Source organism: Symphalangus syndactylus, chromosome 18 (genome assembly GCF_028878055.3).
Source record: "Symphalangus syndactylus isolate Jambi chromosome 18, NHGRI_mSymSyn1-v2.1_pri, whole genome shotgun sequence".
Classification (NCBI taxonomy): domain Eukaryota; kingdom Metazoa; phylum Chordata; class Mammalia; order Primates; family Hylobatidae; genus Symphalangus; species Symphalangus syndactylus.
The window spans coordinates 57,239,680-57,261,967 of record NC_072440.2 but is presented as its reverse complement, the minus strand read 5'-3'; the positions used below and the strand labels follow the sequence as shown (position 1 = coordinate 57,261,967).

The 22,288-nt window shown below is 48.2% G+C and overlaps 1 protein-coding gene across 8 annotated transcripts in view; it reads right to left on the bottom strand.

Moving 5' to 3' along the window:
* The window catches only part of HIRA (histone cell cycle regulator), a 95,841-nt gene that overhangs the window by 2,149 nt on the left and 71,404 nt on the right, over positions 1-22,288 (bottom strand). For 5 of the 8 annotated variants that reach the window (XM_055253594.2, XM_055253595.2, XM_063623346.1 and 2 more), the window contains 7 exons: positions 21,986-22,090; positions 20,085-20,233; positions 17,639-17,800; positions 16,980-17,038; positions 16,510-16,615; positions 14,762-14,884; positions 14,122-14,285 (listed from right to left, as the gene is read on the bottom strand). In XM_055253594.2, coding sequence (XP_055109569.1) covers positions 14,122-14,285; positions 14,762-14,884; positions 16,510-16,615; positions 16,980-17,038; positions 17,639-17,800; positions 20,085-20,233; positions 21,986-22,090 — 868 coding nt within the window. Of the gene's footprint in view, positions 1-6,168; positions 6,238-11,811; positions 11,994-12,094; positions 12,184-14,121; positions 14,286-14,761; positions 14,885-16,509; positions 16,616-16,979; positions 17,039-17,638; positions 17,801-20,084; positions 20,234-21,985; positions 22,091-22,288 lie in introns of all 8 variants that reach the window. The other 3 variants (XR_008652583.2, XM_063623345.1, XM_055253596.2) reach the window with 3 other exon arrangements.

Genomic DNA, 22,288 nt, shown 5'->3' with positions numbered 1-22,288 from the left:
GGAGATAATAAAAATTGAAATAAAATAGAAAACAAAGATTTAATAGAGAAGATTTATAAAAACAATTTTATTTATTTTTTTGAGACAGGGTCTAGCTCTGTTGCCCAGGCTGGAGCGTAGTGGTGCAATCATAGCTCGCTGCAGCCTCAACCTCCCGGGCTCAAGTGATCCTCCTGCCTCAGCTACCCGAGTAGCTGGGACTATAGGTGTGTGCCACCATGTCTGGCTAATTTTTATATATTTAGTAGAGCGGGGTTTCACCATGTTGGCCAGGCTGGTCTCAAATTCCTGAGCTCAAGTGATCTTCCTGCCTTGTTCTCCCAAAGTGCTGGGATTAAAGGCATGAGCCACTATGCCTGGCAAAAGTCATTTCTTGAAAAGACTAATGGACAAATGTCTGGCAGGATTAATCAAGAAAGACAGAGAAAGCTTAAAGAAATAATATTAGAAATAAAAAGAGACATAACTACAGATATAGAAGAAAGAAAAAAATATGATTACTATCAATTTTATGCTAAGAAATTTGAACATTTACAGAAAATGGAGAAATTCCTAGAAAAATATAATTTATCAAAACTAGCTCAAAAAGAAATAGAAAGGAAGAGTTAATTATTACCACAAAGAAAACATCAGGAATACTATTTTAAAACTGACATCAAGGATGAGATTTTCTCTTTGTCTTTCCTTTCCCACAGTTTGACTAATGTGTCTCAGTGCAGGTTCCTTTGGGATTTTCCTACTTAGAGTTCATCGAGGCTCTTGTATTAGTAGACCCCCGTCTTTCCTCAAATTTGGAAAATTTCAGCCAGTATTTCTTCAAATAAGCTCTCTACTCCTTTCTCTCTCTTATACTTCCAGAACTTCCATTATGGATTCATGGGTATACTTGGATGGTGTCTGATAAGTCTCTTAGACTCTGTTTGCTTTTCTTCATTCTATTTTCTTTTTGTTCCTCATACTTGATAATTTCAAATGACCTATTTTCAAGTTTGCTGATTTTCCCTTTTGCCTGTTCGAGTCTGCTGTTGAACCCTACTAGGGAACTTTTCAATTCAGTTATTGTATTTTTAAACTCCAGATTTCTGTTTAGCTCTTTTTTTTTGGAATTTCTATCTCCTTGTTGATACTCTCATTTTCTTTTTTTTTTTCTTGAGATGGAGCCTCACTCTGTCGCCCAGGCTGGAGTGCAGTGGCGTGATCTCGGCTCACTGCAAGCTCCGCCTCCCAGGTTCACACCATTCTCCTGCCTCAGCCTCCCGAGTAGCTGGGACTACAGGTGCCGGCCACCACGCCTGGCTAATTTTTTTGTATTTTTAGTAGAGACGGGGTTCCACCATGTTAGCCAGGATGGTCTCGATCTCCTGACCTTGTGATCTGCCCGCCTTGGCCTCCCAAAGTGCTGGGATTACAGGCATGAGCCACCCGGCCCTCATTTTCTTCATATATAGTTTTCCTGATTTTGTTTAGTTGTCTGCATTCTCCTTGAGCATTTTTTAAGACATTTATTTTAAAGTCTTATGTCTGATGGGCATGGTGGCTCATGCCTGTAATCTCAGCACTTTGGGAGGCCAAGACGGGCAGATCGCTTGAGGCCAGGAGTTTGAAACCAGCCTAGCCAACATGGTGAAACCCCATCTCTACTAAAAATACAAAAATTAGGCCAGATGCGGTGGCTCACGCCTATAATCCCAGCACTTTGGGAGGCCGAGGTGGCTGGATCACTTGAGGTCAGGAGTTCGAGACCGGTCTGGCCAACATGGCGAAACCCCATCTCCACTAAAAATACAACAATTAGCCAGGCCTGACCTCAGGTGATCTACCTGCCTCGGCCTCCCAAAGTGCTGGGATTAAGGCATGAACCAACGCACCCAGCAGTCCTTTTACTTTTAAGCCATTATGTTATTACATGTAAGCTGGGTTTCTTATAAGCAGCATATAGCTGGTTGTTTTTAATTCTAATCTGATAATCTATGCCTTTTAGACTTATATTTAATGATTATTGATATATTAGGGTTTAAATCTACCATCCTATGTATGTTTTTATGCCTTCTTTTGAATGAATTTATTATTTTCTATCATTCCATTTTATCTATTTGTTAGTTTTTTAGCTATGATTATTTTTACTGCATTGGGATTTGTATGTGTATGTGCATGAGTTTTATTTTTTGGTTTTGGTGGTTGCTCTAAGGCATATAACATACAGTATATGCTTTTACTTATCATAGTCTGTCTTCAAGTATTATGGTATCACTTTGCATAATGTGTAAAAATCTTTTAATGATATACTTTCATATCCCCACTCCTGGCCTCTGTGATACTGCTGTCATGCCACTTCACTTCTACATATGTTATAATTACAAACTACATTTTCATTACTTGGCTTAAAAAGGCAGAACTTTTTGACTTTTTTTTTTTTTTTTTTTTTGAGACAGGGTCTTGCGCTCTGTTGCCCAGGCTGGAGTGCAATGGCGTGATCTTGGCTCACTGCAGCCTCTGCCTCTCAGGTTCAAGCAATTCTTGTGTCTTAGCCTCCTGAGTAGCTGGGATTACAGGCATGCGCCACCACACCCGGCTAATTTTTGTATTTCTAGTAGAGATGGGGTTTCACCACGTTGGCCAGGCTGGTCTCGAACTCCTGGCCTCAAGTCATCTGTCCGCCTCGGCCTCCCAAAGTGCTGGGATTACAGGCGTGAGCCACTGCGCCCAACCAGAACTTTTTTACATTTTGACATTTAGATGAACACTTTTGACATTTAATTCTTAACCCTTTGGAGGTATATTTTTATGAACTGAAGATCTACTTTTACTTAGTTACATATGAATAACCGGTTTTCCAAACTCCATTTATTGAATAGCCCCCCTATTTTCCCCACTGTATCTGTTTTGTCTTCTCTCTCATATAGCAAAGTGTCTAAATTACTCCTGCTTCAAAATAAACCCAAATATCTGGTAGCATAGTGAATGTCTTAACTATTCTTGGCTTTTTACTGCTCCGTATAAATTGTAGAATTAGCTTGTCAAGTTTCACTGAAACCTCTAGTGGGCATTTGATTAGAGTTGCATTGCATCAGTAGGTCTATTTAGAAATGGTTGGCGTCTTTTATTGTACTGCACTTTCTCATCATTTGTCTAGGTTTTCTTTAATGACTTTAAGTAAACGTTTATAATTCTTAGTATATAGGCTATGTACATCCTTTGTTAGATTTATTCTTAGATACTTTATAATTCTCAAAAGAGACAATCTTGAAAGTGGCAAAAGAAAAGTGACTCATGAGAGGGATTTGAAGTTTGTGAAGAACTACACGTACAATTGCTGGCTTAAAGATGGAGGAGGCAGGTGGAAAGCTAACAAGGAAATGAATTCTGCTATTCCAGTAACAACTGAGCTTGGAAGAGGACTTTGAACCCTAGGTGATCTCATCCGGCCAATAATTTGAGTAGAGAATTCAGGAACCATTGCACTCCAGCCTGGGCAACAGAGTGAGACTCTGTCTCGAAAAAAAAGAGTCAAAGACATCTATCCAAGGACCACTGTCAAGTTCAACCCACAGAGGAAAACGTCTTAGAAGGATGGATTTATGCTGATGATTTGGTGTATATGATTATGTAAATAGGAACTAGAGACAGAAACAAAGTTCAAGAGATTTGTGTTCTATCACCGATCTTTAATAGCAGGGAAAACAGGCAAGTATGCTATAGTTCTGAATTACTCTATTCCCTTTCTATTGACTTAGGAACTTGTCTTTCTACTCTTTTTTTTTTCCTCAACTGGAGACAGTGCTTTAAAATTCTACACAATAGCAGTGCTTCTTTCAGCTTCTGGTAGCCCTAGGCACCAGTGTACTCACTTCTGAGTACACTTAGAGCTGAGCCTCTAAGACTCAGCTCCATTACTTCCACTCTGCCAGGTGGCTGCACCGACCCCTCGAGATTGAGCTGGGTGCCCCTGGGAACACCTGCTGCTCCTCTGTTGGAGCAATAATCGAAGCCACTTTTATTCCCCATAAAAGCCCTCAGCTCCCGCCCTTTCTAAGTAGATGACTTACCCTGTTCTTCATTGCAAAAGCACACCAGGAAGACTGAAAGAAATCATGGATCCTTTGAAAGAAGTGGCAGGCTGCTGCAAATTCCACAAGACAGGTGAAAAACTCTGGTACTCTCTCAAAAGTGCCACCTCCTGGCTGGAGGCCAACTAACTCAGGACATTACAGCAATTCGTAACAGAACAACCCTGCTCCAAGGAAGGAGAAAAACAACAGCTAATTCCACTGCCTGCAACATTCTTTCTAACCAGTGGTCCTGAGTGTGTCCACGTTATGACTTCACTGGTAGCATAACCAGCATTTGAGAAAGCCTGCACACTAAACATAACTACAAACAACGACTCTCACAGAGTCTACTCCATTCCCCTTGCCCCACCACCACAGCAGGTGCTGGTATCCACAGCTGGGAGATCTGAAGATGGATCACATTACCGGGTTCTTTGCAGACATTCCCCAGCATCGGCCCAGAGCCTGGTAGCCCCGCTGGGTGGCTAGACCCAGGAGGGCAATAATAATCACCACAGTCTGGCTCATAGGAATCTCCATCCCTAGGGGAAGGGGAAATGCACCAAATCAAGGGATCACCCTGTGGGACAAAATAATCTGAACAGCAGCCTCTGAGTTCCAGATTTTTCCACTGAAGTAGTCTACCCAAATGAGAAGTAATCAGAAAAGTAATTCTGGTAATAATGACAAAACAAGGTTCTATAATACCTCCAAAAGACCACACTAGCTCCCCAGCAATGGATCCAAACCAAGAATAATAATTACAAAGTACATTTTCATTATTTGGCTTAAAAAGGCAGAACTTTTTGGCTTTTTCTTTTTTCTTTTTTTTTGAGACAGAGTCTCGCTCTGTTGCCCAGGCTGGAGTGCAGTGGCGCAATCTCGGCTCACTGCAAGCTCCGCCTCCCGGGCTCACGCCATTCCCCTGCCTCAGCCTCTCCAAGTAGCTCGGACTACAGGCGCCCACCACCATGCCCGGCTAATTTTTTGTATTTTTAGTAGAGACGGGGTTTCATCGTGGTCTCGATCTCCTGACCTCGTGATCTGCCCGCCTCGGCCTCCCAAAGTGCTGGGATTACAAGCGTGAGCCACCGCGCCTGGCCTCTTTTTGGCTTTTTCTTTTTTTTTTTTTTTGAGATAGGGTCTCGCTCTGTTGCCCAGGCTGGAGTGCAGTGGCATGATCTCTGAATTGCCAAAGAATTCAGAAGGCTGATTATTAAGCTACTCAATGAGATACCAAAGGTGAAAATCAACTTAAAGAAATTTTAAAAAATATATAGGATATGGATGAAAAATGCTCCAGAGAAATCGATATCATAAAGAAAAAATCAAAAAATCAAAAATCAAAACTTCTGGAAATGAAAGACACACTTAGAGAAATACAAAATGCACTAGAAAGTTTCAGCAATAGAATCGAAGAAGTAGAAGAGAGAACTTCAGAATTCAAAGACAAGACTTTGAATCAGACAAAAACAAAGAAAAAATAATTTTTTTAAAAAATGAACAAAGCCTCCAAGAAATTTGGGATTATGATAAATGGCCAAACCTAATAAGAAGAATAAATGGTGTTCCTAAGAAGAGAAATCTAAAAGTTTGAAAAACGTATTTGAGGGAATAGTTGAGGAAAGCTTCCCTGACCTTGCTAGAGATCTAGACATCCAAATACAAGAAGCTCAAAGAACACCTGGGAAATTTATCACAAAAATCATCACCCAGGTACATAGTCATCAGGTTATCTAAAGTCAAGACAAAGGAAAGAATCTTAAGAGCCGCAGCTAACATCATACTTAATGGTAAAAGACTAAAAGCTTTTCCTTTAATATCAGGAACAAGAGAAGGATGCCTGCTTCCAGCACTAATATTTAACGTAGTGTTAAAAGTCCTAGACAGATCAACTCGGCAAGAAAAAGAAATAAAAGGCAACCAAATTGGGAAAAAAGAAGTAAAATTACCTTTGTTCACAGATGACATGATCTTATATACGGAAAACCCTAAAGATTCAGCGAAAAACTACTATAAACAAAGCAAAACATTCTGCCTGCCTGTGGTACTAGGAAGAAGCTGCAAGAGGACTTGCCCTCTGGCCTAGAGCGACAAAGTATTATTGATATTTCCTCACCCTTTGGCTCTCAGTAAAGGATGGTTTTCTCCACTCTTTCAGGATGCGATGTACAGCTCTTTGTACGGCCTGCAACACACAACTTAATCACCACCTCTCTGGCCACTGCCACAGGTCTTACAGCAGCAGTCCCCAACCTTTTTGGCACCCAGAACTATTTTTTTTCATGGACCAGTGGGGGAGGGGAAGATGGTTTCAGGATAAAACTGTTCCACCTTAGATCATCAGGCATTAGATTCTCATAAGGAGCACACAACCTAGATCTCTCATATGTGAAGTTCATAATAGGGTTTGTGCTCCTATGAGAATTTACTGTTGCTGCTGACTGGTCTGTGGCCCAGGGGTTGGGGACCCCTGTCTTACACTGAAGACCACAGCAAAGGGAGGCTTCCTAAGAGCAGGGCCTGGCTGGGGAGGCTGGAGCCAGAACAAAGCCCAGGAGCCTGAAAGGTGGTTGCTTAGTGACCCAACCTTCTGCTTCTCATTTTCCTCCCGTGCACACTGAACCATGCAAAGGATCCTTGAAGTTGAAAGAAATCTGAACCTTTGGCATCCCTGTGGTGCACTGGCAGCTCAAATCAGAGTATATAAAGAGCTCCTATAATATATATAGAGTTCCTACAAACCATTGAGAAAAACAAATGGCAACAAGTATTTCAACAGATAGTTCAAAAAAAGGGAAACACAGGCGGCTCTTAAGCATGTGAAATGATGCTCTCCTAACAAGCCTTCTTGGGAGGGCTGCTGAGTCAGCATGGCTGGTTGGAAGTCTACCCACCCTCCAACCACAGCTATATTTTCCCAGTTATTTGAAGGATCAGTTCCACTTGAATGACCAATTCTCACCATAAGTGTTGATAAATAAGGCCGGGCGCGGTGGCTCATGCCTGTAATCCCAGCACTTTGGGAGGCTGAGATGGGCTACTGCATTCCACACTCCAGCCTGGGTGACAGAGAGAGACTTCGTCTCAAAAAAATAAATAAATAAAATAAAAGAGTGTTGCTAAATAACCCCAAGAAGAGCACAGAAGGCTCATGCTCACTCATCTCCTCTGCCCCAATATCTAGATGAAAAGACAGTAAACATACAGAAAAAAAGGAACAAATTCAGAATAGTGTTGAGATCAGGAGAGGACCTGGCAGAAGACACTGGGATTGGCTATGTCTATGTCTGCTCTAAATCCTCTTCTCTTACATATTCTTTGTACAGAGGCAGAAAAGCTGCTCATTTTTCCAGCCTCCCTTGCAGTAGAGGTGGGTGCCCAAGTGATTTAATGGTTGCCTGTGAGGCACAGACTAGTTTCTGGGAGAGCGTTTCTTTTCTGATCAGAGGGTGAATGTTGCTGTTGCCAGATTTCTCCTGTTCTCTCTCCTTCCCTGATCTTGGACATGGAAGCCACCTTGTAACCATGAGGGAAGGGCTAGGAGACCTTTAGAGAGGGTGGTAAGCGGGTGGTACATACTGACAGGTGACTCTGGGAGGGGAACCACAGATTCTCTTAGGCAGAGCCTCAGTGAAGTGTCCTGTTTGGAGTTGGTAAGAACAATCAGCAGGAAGGAGGAGAGAAGAAGAAATCATGGCCATCAAATGGTAGCCTGTTTGTGGCTCCTTCTGTCTATACCACCATGGCCCAGAGTGCTTACTTTCAGGCTGAGAAAGAGAACTACTATGGTTAGCTTTGGCTGGCATCTTGGGCTAAGGCTGACAGAATGAAGCTCCACAACCTGCCCATGAGGGGGACTCATTGGGCAGGTGTCTGCCTGCCTCCCACTCTAGTAGATGGCTCATCGGCCTGTCCTGGAGGTGAGATGTGCTAAGCAAACAGCTGTACTCCTGAAAAGGAAACCTGAGGCCACTACAAATCTGGGTCCTTCACTTGTAACTACAACCTGATAACCAAGGATTTCCAGATAGGGTAAAATAAAGACCGCAATGAACAAATCAAAGATTGAACCCAGAAAAGCCAGATAATTCAAGGAACAAATTATTTTAGAAAACGTTAGCATCTGTAGCTGATATCTGAGAAGATATCACAAGTCTTTCCTTCCATTAATAGACCATGCAATTCAGAACAGGCTTCCTAACTGACAACAAAGAAAAAAAGGTGGACAAATAGCAGCAAACTTCTGAGAGCTAATGTGTTAATGATAAATGACTGAGCCATGTTGTGGGGAAGACAGAAATCCAAAGAGGGATGCCTTTGCTTTGGAAATATTTATCCATGAGGAAGAGGCTAGGCAGAACTTCTACCAAACTTGAGGGCCTGGGTTGGGAGCGGTGGCTCACGTCTGTAATCCCAGCACTTTGGGAGGCTGAGGTGGGTAGATCACCTGAGGTCAGGAGTTTGAGACCAGCCTGGTCAATATGGTGAAACTCTGCCTCTACTAAAAAAATAAAAATTAGTTGGGTGTGGTGGCGTGTGCCTGTAATCCCAGCTACTTGGGAGGCTGAGGCAGGAGAATTGCTTGAACCCAGGAGGTGGAGGTTACAATGAGCTGATATTGTACCACTGCAATCCAGCCCAGGTGACAGAGCGAGACTCTGTCTCAAAACAAACAAACAAAAAACTTGAGGGCCTAGGGGGACAATAGCAGGGGCTAGGGCCCTGTTAACTTACCCCTCCTGTGTCCTGGTATTCCAAAGTTAGGCAACCTAGAATAAGTGTCAACTAGAAGTAAACTAGCCTCTATACCAGCTAGCACCCAGCTTTGAGTTCCAGGCAGCCTAGAAAACCTCAGTCCCTGAACGGGATCATGGCGTCCCTACAGTGCTACTGCCAAGAATTTGGCAGAAGCAAATAGAAGTGTTCTGTAGAAGAAGATAACATCATCTTAGGCTTCAAACTATTTCTACAATAAATTTTTCAAATACTATGTCCACCAGACAGTAAAAAATAACCAGGTACATAAGGAGATAAGACAATCTGAATCAGAAACAGCAGAAATACTTATAGGCAACGGAAATAGATATGCAAAGGCTCCCAATACTAGAATTATCAGACATAAAACTTTAAAATAACTAAGATTATTATGCTAAAGTAGATAAAAGACTAAATTAAAAACCTGGTGAAGAATTGAAAGCATGAAAAATGATACAGCTGATTTTTTTTTTTTTTTTGAGACAGAGTCTCACACTGTCGCCTGGGCTGGTGTGCAATGGCACGATCTCGGCTCACTGCAACCTCCATCTCCTGGGTTCAAGTGATTCTCCTGCCTCAGCCTCCTGAGTAGCTGAGATTACAGGTGACCACCACCATGCCTGGCTAATTTTTTGTATTTTTAGTAGAGATGGGGTTTCACTGTGTTGGCCAGGCTGGTCTCAAACTCCTGACCTCATGATCCCACCCCCTTGGCCTCCCAAAGTGCTGGAATTACAGGAGTGAGCCACCACGCTTGGCCTTTTTATTTTTTATTTTTTAAGATGGAGTTTCGCTCTTGTCGCCCAGGCTGAAGTATAATGGTGCGATCTCGGCTTTGCCTCCTGGGTTCAAGCGATTCTCCTGCCTCAGCCTCCTGAGTAGCTGGGATTACAGGCACATGTCACCAAGCCCAGCTAATTTTTTTTTTTTTTAGTAGAGTTGGAGTTTCACCATGTTGGCTGGGTTGGTCTCAAACTCCTGACCTCAGGTGATCTGCCCATCTTGGCCTCCCAAAAGGCTGGGATTATAGGCATGAGACACCGCATGTGGCCTGATACAGTTGATTTTACTTTTTTTTAATTTTTCCTTTTCTTGAGACGGAGTGTTGCGCTGTCTCCCAGGATGGTGTGCAGTGGTGTGATCTTGGCTCACTGCAGCCTCCTCCTCCTGGTTCAAGCAATTCTCCTGCCTCAGCCTCCCCAGTAGCTGGGATTACAGGCATGTGCCACTATACCCAGCTAATTTTTATATTTTTAGTAGAGACAGGATTTCAGCATGTTGGCCAGGCAGGTCTTGAACTCCTGACCTCAGGTGATCCACCCATCTCGGTTTCCCAAAGTGCTGGGATTACAGGCATGAGCCACTGTGCCCGGTGATACAGCTGATTTTAAAAAGAGAGGATATTACATCTCTCAGATGATGGGGAAAATGAAAGGGGAGAAATAATTGAATAGGAAAACCGAAGAAAATCACTGGTCTCTGCTTCTATTTCCACAGAATGAATGAGCTTTTTGAATCTTCAAAACACCAAGATAGGATCCCAAAGTACTTACAAAGCAATGGAAATTAGACGTACAATAGATTTTTTAGCAGTAACACTGGATGCAAAGTCTATGGAACAATGCCTTTAGGGACTTAAGGGGATTTGACTTTGAACCCAGGATTCAAAGTACCTAGTCAATTAAGGTACACCACAGTCAAATTTAAGAATGGAATAAAAAATTAGGCCTCTGTACACACCAAGGCCTGTGAGGGCTGACCCTCTGGACTTTTTGATGTCAACTCCTTTCACCCTTCTGCTACCATCCCGTTGGGCTGTTCCTTTTAAACTCCAAGCTCTCCCACCTCAGGCCTTTGCACTTTCCCTCTGCCTGGATGTTCTTCTCCCAAATATGTGCATGGCTTCATCCCTCACCTTTTCTGGTCTCTGCTTATCTGTTAGTTTGGCCTTTTTTTTTTGAGATGGAGTCTCGCTCTGTCGCCCAGACTGGAGTGCAGTGGCGCGATCTCGGCTCACTGCAAGCTTAGCCTGGCCTTTCTTAATTGCCCAACATGAAATACCATCCTGCCAGTATTCTATATCTCCCTGCCCTTTTAATTTTTTTTCCCACGGCATCCATCACCACTGAAGACACTACAGATACCTCTTCTCATTTGCTTAGTCTGTCTCTCTCCATAAGAAAGCAGATCCATGAATGCAGGGACTCACTCTGCCTTACTCATTGCTGCATGCCCCATGCCTATAACATGCCTGGCCAGGGGAGATGCCCCATCAGTAATTGCTCAATGATTGAATGAAGCTGTGAGCTAACTCTTAGATCCTTACCTTCTCCCATCCCCCACCAACCTGTTCCCTTCTTGATTTAATGAATGGTTCTGGCATCCATTTTTTGCAGCTGAACCTGGAGGTGCCACATGTTCATTATGCTCTTTCCTTCCACATCCAACCACCCATCAAATCTTACTGGTTCTGCCTCCAAAATACATCTTGAATCTGTCTCCTTTCCCCTCTCCATGGCCACCACACTGATCCAAGTCACCTTCATCTCTTCCTGGGACTGTTACAGAAGATACTCCCTGATTGTTTTTCTATTTTAGTTCATGACACCTCTGCGCCAACTCTGCCTAGAATAAAACGCTAGCTCCTGTAAAGGTCTCTGTGGTCCACCTCCTGCATCATTTCATACCACCCTCTCCTTTTGCCTTCTATGTGCCAGCCACAGTGGCTTCAAACAGATCAAGCACTCTTTGCTTTTACTCTCACTTCTACTAGGAAACACTTTCTCCAGGTCTCTGTATGGCTGTCTCGCTCTCCTTGGGTTTCATCTGCAGTGTCCTCTCGCAAGGCCTTCCTGGTCACTCCTTCCCAGGCACTCTCATCTGAAGACCCTGCTTACTTCCTTCTTAGTCTGAATCTAGTCTGAAAATATTTTGTTGATCTAAATGCCTCCCTGCTTATGTGTGCACCCATACCAGACCGAGCTCCATGAAGACAGGGAAGTACCTTCCGTCTTTTGTCTTCACAACCAAGCCCAGAGCCCCTGCAGGCAGCCTCTCTCAGCACAGGCAGGTGGCGGAGCACTCCGTGGCTCCTGATGTCCAGGGCCCAGCTCCTGCCAGGTTGTGGAGGGCCGGCATGTCACCCTCTCACTGATGCTGGGACCTGAGGCTGGGTGCTGGAGAAGTCTAACGGGACACAATTTCAAAGCACTTTGGCTTATTTAAGAAATCTCAACCTTCACGTTTCAAGAAAGAATTCTTGCAGCAACAATGAAAGAAGCACCTACCACTACTGTTGACTCCCACTGGCTTCCAGTGGAGTAGTGAACTGGACCCAGTAAGTCCTTGCATATTTCTCGAAGTCGGTATTCAAACCCTAATTATAGAAAAACAAACAAACAACAACAACAAAAAAAACAAAACAGAAATAGGAACACATTACAAAAAGAAATAAAAATCAAGAATATGTTGTTGTGTCTATCAAATCAGAATAAACACATGCGTATTTTATTGCCTACTATGGGCAAGGCGCCCCTGCATGTCTCTCAGCGTGGGGCACTGAGACCCATAATCACAGATTTTCACTCACTTGCTCACTCCCTTGACATCTGTAGTACCTCCTGTGTGTGTTGGGCCCAGAGGAAAAACAAGATGTGGCCAGTTCTGTGATAAACTCCTTAAGGTGATGGGAAAATATGGGAAATTGTGGGCTGGTGAGATCTGTCTTTGAGAAGATGGGCTGGCAGCTGGTGTTGAGAGGAGGTCAGGAGGGTGGGACGGCCAGCCCGCAGGAAGTAAGAGATGGCAAAGGCATGACTGAAGAGGGGCAACTGAATGGAGGAGGCATAGGTCCATTAACTCAAGGGTTATGGGCACCACCCAGTAGGGCTGCTAGAAAGGCTGGAGGTAGGGTGTCAGGGTATGTCAGCACTTGGGGCAGCTAAAGCAGTAGGGAATGGATTAAATTGTCCAAAGAAAAGGGTGGAGTAAGACAGATGAAACTGGAATCTGAGGAATTTTGGAAGTGAATGGGGTCCACTTTTACACTAGATTCCTCCTTTTACAGCCAAGGAAACAAGGGACAGAATGGGGGGTGGGTAACTGGTATATGGACACTGGAACAGGCATGTGGAATATGGAGAAAGAGAAGCAAGCAGCAGAAGTGATCCCAAGATGGGTGGCGGGGCTGAGAGGAGGTGGGGACTTGATGCAGGGCATCAGAGCAAGTCCCAGTCAACAACCAGGATGAAGCAAACCAGAGTGGAGTAAGAGGAGGGGCTCCCAGGGAAGACGTGACTAGAGCACCACAGGAGAGGTATGAGGGCCTGGGAAGGCTGAGTATTCAGAAAAGCTGGGGACCACACATAATGACAACCACATAGACCTGGTGGGAAGAGTAAACATCAAATTCATCATCGCAGTCTGCAGGGAGGGAGGGGAGGCTTCGAGCTGATCAGTAATATTTGCTGTCGTTTACAAGTGTATGTACACACACATACATATACTCGTATTTACACAGCCAGAGGCACATGTGACATGTTAGTTCTGGGAATTACATTCGTGAAGGTCTGATTATGATTTTCTCTGTCTTTTCTGTACTTAAATTTTTTTCTAAATTATAATCAAAATGGGGAGGGTGATGACAAAAATAAAGCAAAAAGGCCAGGAAACTGCACAGAGAGAGCTCTGGGAGGGCCTGCCCCATGCCGCACCCTGAAGGCTGCACTCAAGTGGGAGGAAAAGTTGGTAAGGCTATTGGAGTCACCGTGAGGACAGTGCAGCCACCTCTTCCAGCGCACCTGGCTTTCTGCAGGGGAGGCAGCAGAGTGAGCGCTCTGGCGGGAAGTGCCAGAAATGGAGGGCCTCAGTAAGTGCAGGACATCAGGCAAGCCTGTCCAGGGCAGGAAGGGCTGGGAGGAGGAAGAGAACCACTGCTACAAGATGCCCTCACTGATTAGCAGCACTGCCAAGGTGTGGTGCAGGGCAGGAGCCAGAACATAGAATCTGCTCCTTCAGGCCATGTCTTTCCACCCAGGCATCTATTCCTCCGTCCTGCTGCTTCTCTGCGGGAACACCCTCAGGGCCACTCTATTCAGAGTCTCAGAGCCTATAAGGAGCTGGGTGCCTGCTGAGCTGCCTTGATTGCAGCTCAGGCTGGAAGGTAGAGGCTGCTGGGCCCACCTAGTTGATGGGAGAGCAGCAGGCTGGGATCTGGGCCATCACATCTTTTCCCTGATTTCACAGGGACTAAGCTAGGCCTGGGAGGATGGAGGGGCAGAAGGAGAAGGCTGCTCAGGGCTGCCAGGAGCCTCACCTTCGTTTACGAGGTACCGTGCGTAGAGGAGGAGCCAATGGCGGTACTCGTGGCTGGACTGCAGGGTGAGTGCTGCTGCCACCTGGTTCTCTAGGTAGGCCAGGGTGGTCTCTTGCTGCACCACATGAGGCACGGAGAAGAGCCGGGCAGCCTGCCTTCCCGAGCTGCAGAGACCAGGAGAGTTTCCATGATGAGGCAGCAGGCACTACACAGAGTCAGGAACTGCCCCCATGTGTAACAGGCAAGGAGCTGGCAGGAGGCAGGCACTAGGGCTGCCAAGGCCTCCCGTCCACTAGCCAGTCTGTTGGCAGATGCCAGATCTGTTGTCTGCCCATCCCCACACCCCAGCCATGTGCCTCCTGGCACCCTTGGGGTATCTCACCCAGCACCTGCCATCTGGGCCCCTGAAGTGACAGGGCCAGTGACTGCTGCCCTCAACCCCAAGATATTACCTGATGCAGGACCACTACCCTCAGCACCCCTAGTCTGTCCTGCCCAGCCTGCCTGTGCTGACCAGCACCTGGGGAACAGGCGAAGGGCAGGTGGAGACTAGGCCTGGGTAGGGACTGTGCATGCACTGACCCAGGCACTTCCCCAGGGCAGGACTAAGGACAGTGGCCATGGCATTCAGGTCACGTACTTGGAGGTGCGGCCCTGGATTATGGCTAACGGTCCTGAGCACAGCATGGCGTCCTGGGATGGCAGGCTGCTCCTAAAGTCTGCACACTGAGCCAGTGAGTCCTGCTTGTCAGAAACCAGGTTCCTGGGGAGGCAAAGGCAGGAGAAGAGCTCAGGAAAACCAAGAGATCTACCAGAGGAGGCTGGCAAGGAGGCCACAGAGAAGCAGCCCCTGCCGACACAGAAAGCCAGCAGAGGCTGAGCACCCCTGCACTTCCGCACAGGCGCCTATCACTGACAGGTTTCATGGTAATGGGTCTGAAAGATCATTGTTCCAAAGGAAAAATGAGTGAGGCGAAGGCTGTGGATAGGGCCCTTGCTGGGAACACTTCAGCTCCGTATGTTGGTTCCTGATGACTGCAGGCCTCTGTGTGCAGTGTGCTCTGATGCTCGGCTCAAACACTGCCATGGTCTGCCCAGGGGCCCACGTGGCCTGGGCCCTGTAGCTGGCGAGCAATGCCAGGCCTCTACCTGCCTATATTTCTACAACTATCCCAGACTGGCAGTCCTTCCACCTTCTCTGGACCCTTCTCATCCTTGTGAAGAAAAGACTCTTCACACACTTTTAGAACAGCTAGATGTCTTTGTAAATGTGTCCAAAATACAAAGATGCCTATAGAGAGTCAATATTTCTCTTCTTAAATAATCAGCTTATTTCCATTATTACAGCAATCATATATAATAGACAACATTTTGCAATTTGGGGGAGCAGGCGGTGGAGATTTTTTTTTCCTTTGAGACAGGGTCTTACTCTGTTGCCCAGGCTGGAGTGCAGTAGTGTGATTACGGCTCACTGCAGCCTCGACCTCCTGGGCTCAAGGGATCTCCTGCTTCAGCTTCCCAAGGAGCTGGGACTACAGATGTGTGCCACTGCACCTGGCTTATTTAAAATTTTTTTTTTGTTTGGTAGAGACAGGGTCTCACCATGTTGCCCAAGCTGGTCTCAAACTCATGGGATCAAGCAATCCTCTCAGCCTGCCATAGCGCTGGGATTACAGGTGTGAGCCATCGCACCCAGCAGATTTTTTTTCCAAATTCAAGAAAGAAGTCTCAGTGTGAATGTAGACTTCTGCATGGCAGTTCTTAACAGAAAAGGGGCTAGGAGGTAGCAAGCTTTGGTTCTTAAGGATCAAATGTATAGATGGAAGAAAAGAACTTGGAGTGGCTGGAACACAATGTACATAATTCACGTGTCTGGGTTAAGAGCTCTGATGCATAAATTATTTTGCAAGTACAAAAAAGGGCTCCAAATTCCTGAGTGGACAGAGGAAAAGTACAGACCATCATGCCTGGGTAAGTGGATGAGCATCCTTACTAATTCACTGAGGAAGTCTGAAGTGCTTACTAACCTCACAGAAATTGACTAGTCCTGGTAAGGCTCCTGTAAAGCCCACTCATCTATGCTCATCGTGGCTAAGCGGGCCACAGCAAAAACCATAAAAATTTTGGGGCTTTTTCAAAAAGTGCCTCCTGAAAATAATGCAGGAAGACAGTGCTCCTGCACATAGGCTCTGAGGGCAGAGGCCATAGGCTGCAGTGTCCTGCTGGGACAGGGGAGCATGCACAGATAGTCAATGCAGCCTGCACTCCAGGGCCTGACTCTCAGGAAAAGCAGGGCTAGGCAGCCCTGAAGGCCACGACCCTTTGCTCTGCTGTCTAGAGCAGACAGACACTCTTCCAGGGAATAGAGCTGGGGGTCAGCTTGCTTACCATGTAGAAAGTGACGGATTAAAGCAGTACGCCTTCCCATCGGACAGGTTCATTACTGGGATTCCATGCTGCGTCAGCAAGATCTGTGATACCGTCATATCACTTCCTGAGGACAGCACGGGAATGAGTTCGGGGTGTGTTCTGATCAGCAAGTGTTTTCAAACATATCAAAGGAGAAATCTGTACTCTAGGCTCCCACAGTCCCAGCAGCAAATGCATCAACACTGTCTTGGCAAATAGGGAGGGCAAGCCATTCTCCTTGCCACACACCAGGCTTTTGTCAGCTCTTGGGGACCCATTCAAACATGCCCCCAAAAAGTGTGTGTCTCCTGCAGCGTAACTGCACCTCCTGCCTCACTGAGAGCCCTGGGCTGAGGCCAGAGCCTGGCTCTCTGAGCGGGGCCCTTCTGCAGCGTCAGACATGAACTTGGGCCCCCAAATGAGTAGGGACAGCCTGCTGCCTGCATTACCTGCCAGGATGGAGTGTAGAGACTCTTCTTTCACCACAACCACCTGTCTGTGAACATCCCTAGGAGGGAGACAGGGAACAGTTTACTCACTAACCCAGGTAAACACATCAGAGTGTGCCTCGGCCGCTCAGACACCCTGGCCCTACTGCATGTGCCCCTAACCCTGGTCTCTCCTACTGACAGGGGCTCTGGGCTACGAGTGGCTTCTGCTCTCCATGTGCCACTACACTCCCTCTACATCAGGCTGCAGCACAAAGCCCAGGCAACAGAGCCATGGGGAACCCTCAGCACCCACACCACTTTGGGGGAAGCCAGGCCACAGCAGCCACATGAGGAACATGGCCACACTCTGCCAGCTAAGACTCCATTTCTGATGAATCCCGCATAGGACCCTGGCAGTGCAACTGGTCGCATGGGCTGCTCCAGTAAGGAAATAATCGAGCAGGCAAGCTGCCTCCATCCCCCTTGCACACCACCCCTCAGCCCTCAGCCTACCCAGGGCACCCAACACAAGCAATATCACTAACTGCTCAGGGCCTCTTCTGGGGCCTGATGGCCAGCCTTGTCCACTGCCTTCCCTGCCCCTGCAGTGAGGTGGGGCCTACACAGCCCTGTCCTGCCCTGGCTGGAGCCCACCCCACCCTGTGCCTGCCTCTCACCAGACAGAGAGTGTGGCTGCAGCGGTGAGCGCCATGACGTAGGAGCCTGTGCAATGCAAAGTAGAGATCGGGGATGGCAGGAGGATGGGAGAGAGGAGACGGCGACCACAGGTGGAGAACACTGACAGCATCCTTTTTTCACAGGCGACACATACCACGTCACTGAGAAGGCAGAGTGGGGGCAGGTGTCATGGGGGCTGAGTGCTGCAGCCAAGACAGTAGCCCTGGAAGTGTGGGCCTTTCCTCTGCCTGGGCCCAACAAGGGCCTCCCCTGAGCAGGTACAGCCAGAGGGGAAGGTGGATTGGGTCAGGGTGGGGCTGGTGGGGCTGTTGGAGCCTCCCTGAGATCTTGGATGAAACAGGCTTCTGTCCTATTTCCACAGGCTGCCCGCGCTTTCCTGAGCTCATGCTGATGCTGACCAAGGGGTGTGGGGGCTTTGGAGAGCCAATGGCTCTGATGATCACCCAGGAAACATGCCTTGCTCATCAGATAAGGCCACATAGTACCCACAGGACAGTCTCCTGGCTGCAACTAGTCAGACCAGTCCTGAGAAGGTCTCTAACAAGGCAGGATAAGAGAAGTGCGGGGATGACAGCATGCACCTCTGTGTCCAGGACACTGTCTGGCTGGTGTGGGAGATGTGTGGCGCTCCCAAACAAGGAGTGCGTTACAGAACAGTCTGGACACTGTCCAGCTTCTCCCGAGTGACCACCAGGCCCCTGGGTGGGCCCTGCACAAGCAGGCTGCTGCCTTCCCCGAGAGAGCCCCCTAAGGCCCAGCCACAGGCCCAGGGTGAGGCTGGAGCTCAGACCCCAGGCAGCGGTAGCAGATGTGCAGCCAGTACAGTGAGATCCTGGCCACAGTAGGCCACCCAGAGCCCCGCTTTGTGTCACTTCTATCCTGCTGAGCCAGTCACCCCAGCAGGCTCAAGGAGGTCAGTTAAGGAAGGAGCTCTGCCAACTGCCTTCCTAATGAGCCACTGTTGCTACTGGCTCCAAAAAGGGAGAGGCAAGTGAGATGCTTTTGTTTACAAATGTTTACTTGGAGAGTATGAATCAGAGAACACTCTAAGCAGAACGGGCAACAGGGAGCTCTCTGCAGTGCTGTGACTGAATTCTTATTTTTTCTGAGACAGAGTCTCAGTCTGTCACCCAGGCTGGAGTGTAGTGGCGTGATCTTGGCTCACTGCAACCTCCGCCTCCCCAGTTCAAGCTATTCTCCTACCTCAGCCTCCCGAGTAGCTGGGATTACAGGCACACACTACCACGCCTGGCTAATTTTTGTATTTTTGGTAGAGATGGGGTTTCAATATGTTGGCCAGGCTGGTACTGTGACTGAATTCTATCTGCCCATCTCTGGTGGTCAGAGCCTGGCTCAAGCCAGCCCACTGCAAAGAAAGCCATCATTTTTGGGCTGTAACACTGGGGAGCAGGTCTGCAGGCTGGGCCTGAACTGGGCAGGACTAAGCAGAAGGAGAGGTCCCAGGTGGTCCAGCAGGCTTGCCCCACAGCTCCATGTCACTGTGGGAGAGGCTGTGCTGACACCCCTTAGCCCTCAGCTGGGCAAGCCACCTGCCTTGGGGGGAGGGACAGAGAGTGGGAGCCTGTGGCAGCATCTGACACACAGGTGCCTGGGATTGGGAGTTTAACTGGCTCATCTGGAGGGGGAATTTGAGGGAGGAACAGAACAAACAGTGGGGTCCCCTAGGCCTAACAACACAAAACTCACTCAGGGCCCACAAGAATTGTCGTCTAAGACCTAAGGCCATGTGCTTTGACACAAGTAAAAGCATTTACATGGGACCTCATGGCAGATGATTAAGGGTGTAATTATGATGACTGTATCTGGTCCTGACTGGGATGCTACACCAGGCAGGAACCTGAGGAGAAACACTGGTTCCCCTTCCACATTGAACACAGGCAGGGACAGGGCTCACGTACAGTTCCAGGAACCCAGGGGAAGATACTCGGTGACTAATCACTGAATCAAGGACCCCCTCACAGTGCAGAATCTGGAATGGGCTGGGATGGGGACTTCAGGGACAGTCAGAAATCCATCCTGACCAACTTGGATGGAAATCTGGGATCCAAAAAAGGAACCAGCCCAGGTCAAAGTGAGCCAGGCACACCTCAGCATGGAACTCGAGACTTTGGGGATCTGGCTGGACAAGGGAATCAGGCCATCAGGTTCAAAGCTTGGCCTGGGTAACCCTCAAGGGCTCAGTTTCCCCATCTGTAACACAGGGATACTGATGCTGACCTTGCTGGGTGCTGCAGGGACTGAGATGACAAGCACGTATGCCCGGCCTGGAGTGAAGCCTGGTGTGAGCCTCTGTGGGAGCTGGTGCTCCCAGGGTCGTGCACCTCCCCTAGACAGGCCCAGGCCCAGAATGATGGCATGTGTGCCTGTGTCACCTGGGCTGGCTAAGGACCTGCCCACCCTTACCAGCTGCCCGCAGCAGTGAGGATCCGGCTGGTGAGTACCGTCTCCCACTCCTTCCCTTCCCGGTTGCACTTCAGGCGGCTCAGCTTCACGCCCCCCACCACTGTCACTTCATTCTCCACCTCAATGTACATGGAGGGATCGGAGCTGACCTGGATGAAGTAAACACATGGGTCTGCTCAGACAAGGGCCGCAGCCCGGATGACATGCTCCAAGGCTCTGCAGCCTGGGGCCCCAAGGCAGCAGCAGGATACAGAGACAGACTGGCTGGCCAAGAGAGGAGAGGGAGGGCAGGTAGGGCAAAGGGGCTGAGCAGGAGGCCCAGAGGGCCAGACATGTGGGCCCCAAGGCAGGGAGAATGCTGGGAGCTGGTTTCTACCCTGTCATCTGTGTAGTTGAACAGCCAGAGAAGAGAAGCAGTGCCAGGGTTAAAGATCCCAAAATCTCCCAACCCTGCCACTTCATCTCACATGGGAGTAACGTGCCCAAAAGCACACTGCAAAGGACTGAGCTGGGAGTGAGACTTGGGTTTCTAGCCTCCTACCTGAAGAATCTTCAAAGATGGCAGTGTTTGGCAAGATTAGAGACCATGTCAGTGCTTGGAGGGAATGTTTAGAAAACCCCCAAAGGGATTCTCCAGTTCCTTTGGTGGTGAGACTTGGTCTGCTCAACTGAGACTAAACTGGCAGGGGTGTTTATGGCACAGCATGTATGAGAAGCACCTAATTCAGTGTCTGGCACCAAATGGGCTCAGCCACACACGTGTGTGGGGAGCTGACCAACAGATTTTCCCTATGGTAAAACAGGCAGAACCACCAAACAGTCTGTGCTTGTGTGGCCACTCAAGTGGGTGAGCTGGGCTGAGGGCCGACTGCCCCCTTCACAGACCCAGAAACGACAGTCCCAAGCAGTGCTTGGAGGGGAAGACACCTAGCGGAAGGGCTGGAGGAGTTTGGGAGAGTTCTGTGCTGAGAAGCAGGGCACCCAGGAGGGAACCTGAGTCAGAACACCTCTGAGTGCAAGGGCACGTCTGAGCACTGCTGACTACTGGAGGGCCCCTGACTCTGTTCACACCAGCAATAAGAACAAACCCTATGGGTTCCTACCCTTTGGCTTCCCTGCTTCATTCCTCTGCACTGTGGCCCAGAAGGACCTATGGTAGGAAAGGCTGACGCCTGCTCTCTGGTGCCCTGTGAGGACCAGCCCGGGCTCAGAGCAGTGTGCAGCCAGTGGGAAGTGACCCGCACACAGGGTCCAAGAAGGCTGCTTGAGGACACGCACCTGAGCTGAGGTACAAGGGTATGCAGAGAGGCAGCAGTGTGTGTGACGGCACCATGGCAGGAGAGGTCTAGATACTATGCTGGGCCAAGTGACCAGGAGGGCTCTGGGTATAAAGGATTATTTACTCCAGAATTGTGTTTTGGATAACCACATGCTTACAAGCTTCCATTCCAAGAGCTCAAACAACTCTGATGATTGACTGTGCCGGACACTGAGAAGACAAAGCTAGCAGGATGGTTGGGAGATAGACCATGACCACACAGTCCCACAGACACCAAGCCTGAGGCTGCCCAGGGCTGTGTGTGGAGGTGGAGGTGGCTTCCAGCTGGGACACCTGAGAAGAGTCCTGAAGAGCACCAGAACATGTGGTGGTAATGGCGGCCCCAGCAGCTGGGACCCCAGGGGCAAGGCCAGACAGAGGCTATGGGTGGGTGAGAGTGGAGGCTGGCAATTTCGCTAAGAGTTGGTGGGTACCCTGATCTGCTATGACTTCCCCCAGAAGGTGATGGAGAGCCACTGGAAACCAATCTCCAAGGAAGTGACAAGATAGGGTTTATATGTGGTAGGGGACAGAGAATGTCTGGGTGTGCCTGAGGGAGAACTGGCAGGGTCCTAGAACTTACCTGGAGGGTGAATGCCCTCTGGGGGCCTGGAATTGGCAGCTTCAGTGCAAGTGCTGGTGCAGACAGACACATGGCCTCCTTCTCTGCGGTTAGGGCAGCTGGAGACTGGAAGAGCCAGAAACGTTCTTGAGCCTTGTTCTAACACTACAGGGTAGCATTTGGTAAAGGCAAGTCACCCAGAAGTGAGGGTGGGCCTGGGACCAGGGCATTTCCACCCTGGGAGGGAGGAAGCAGAGGGGGATGCTACAAGGATCCTAACCTTATGGACAAGCCAGTTCATGCCAGGGAACCTGCTCAAGGGCA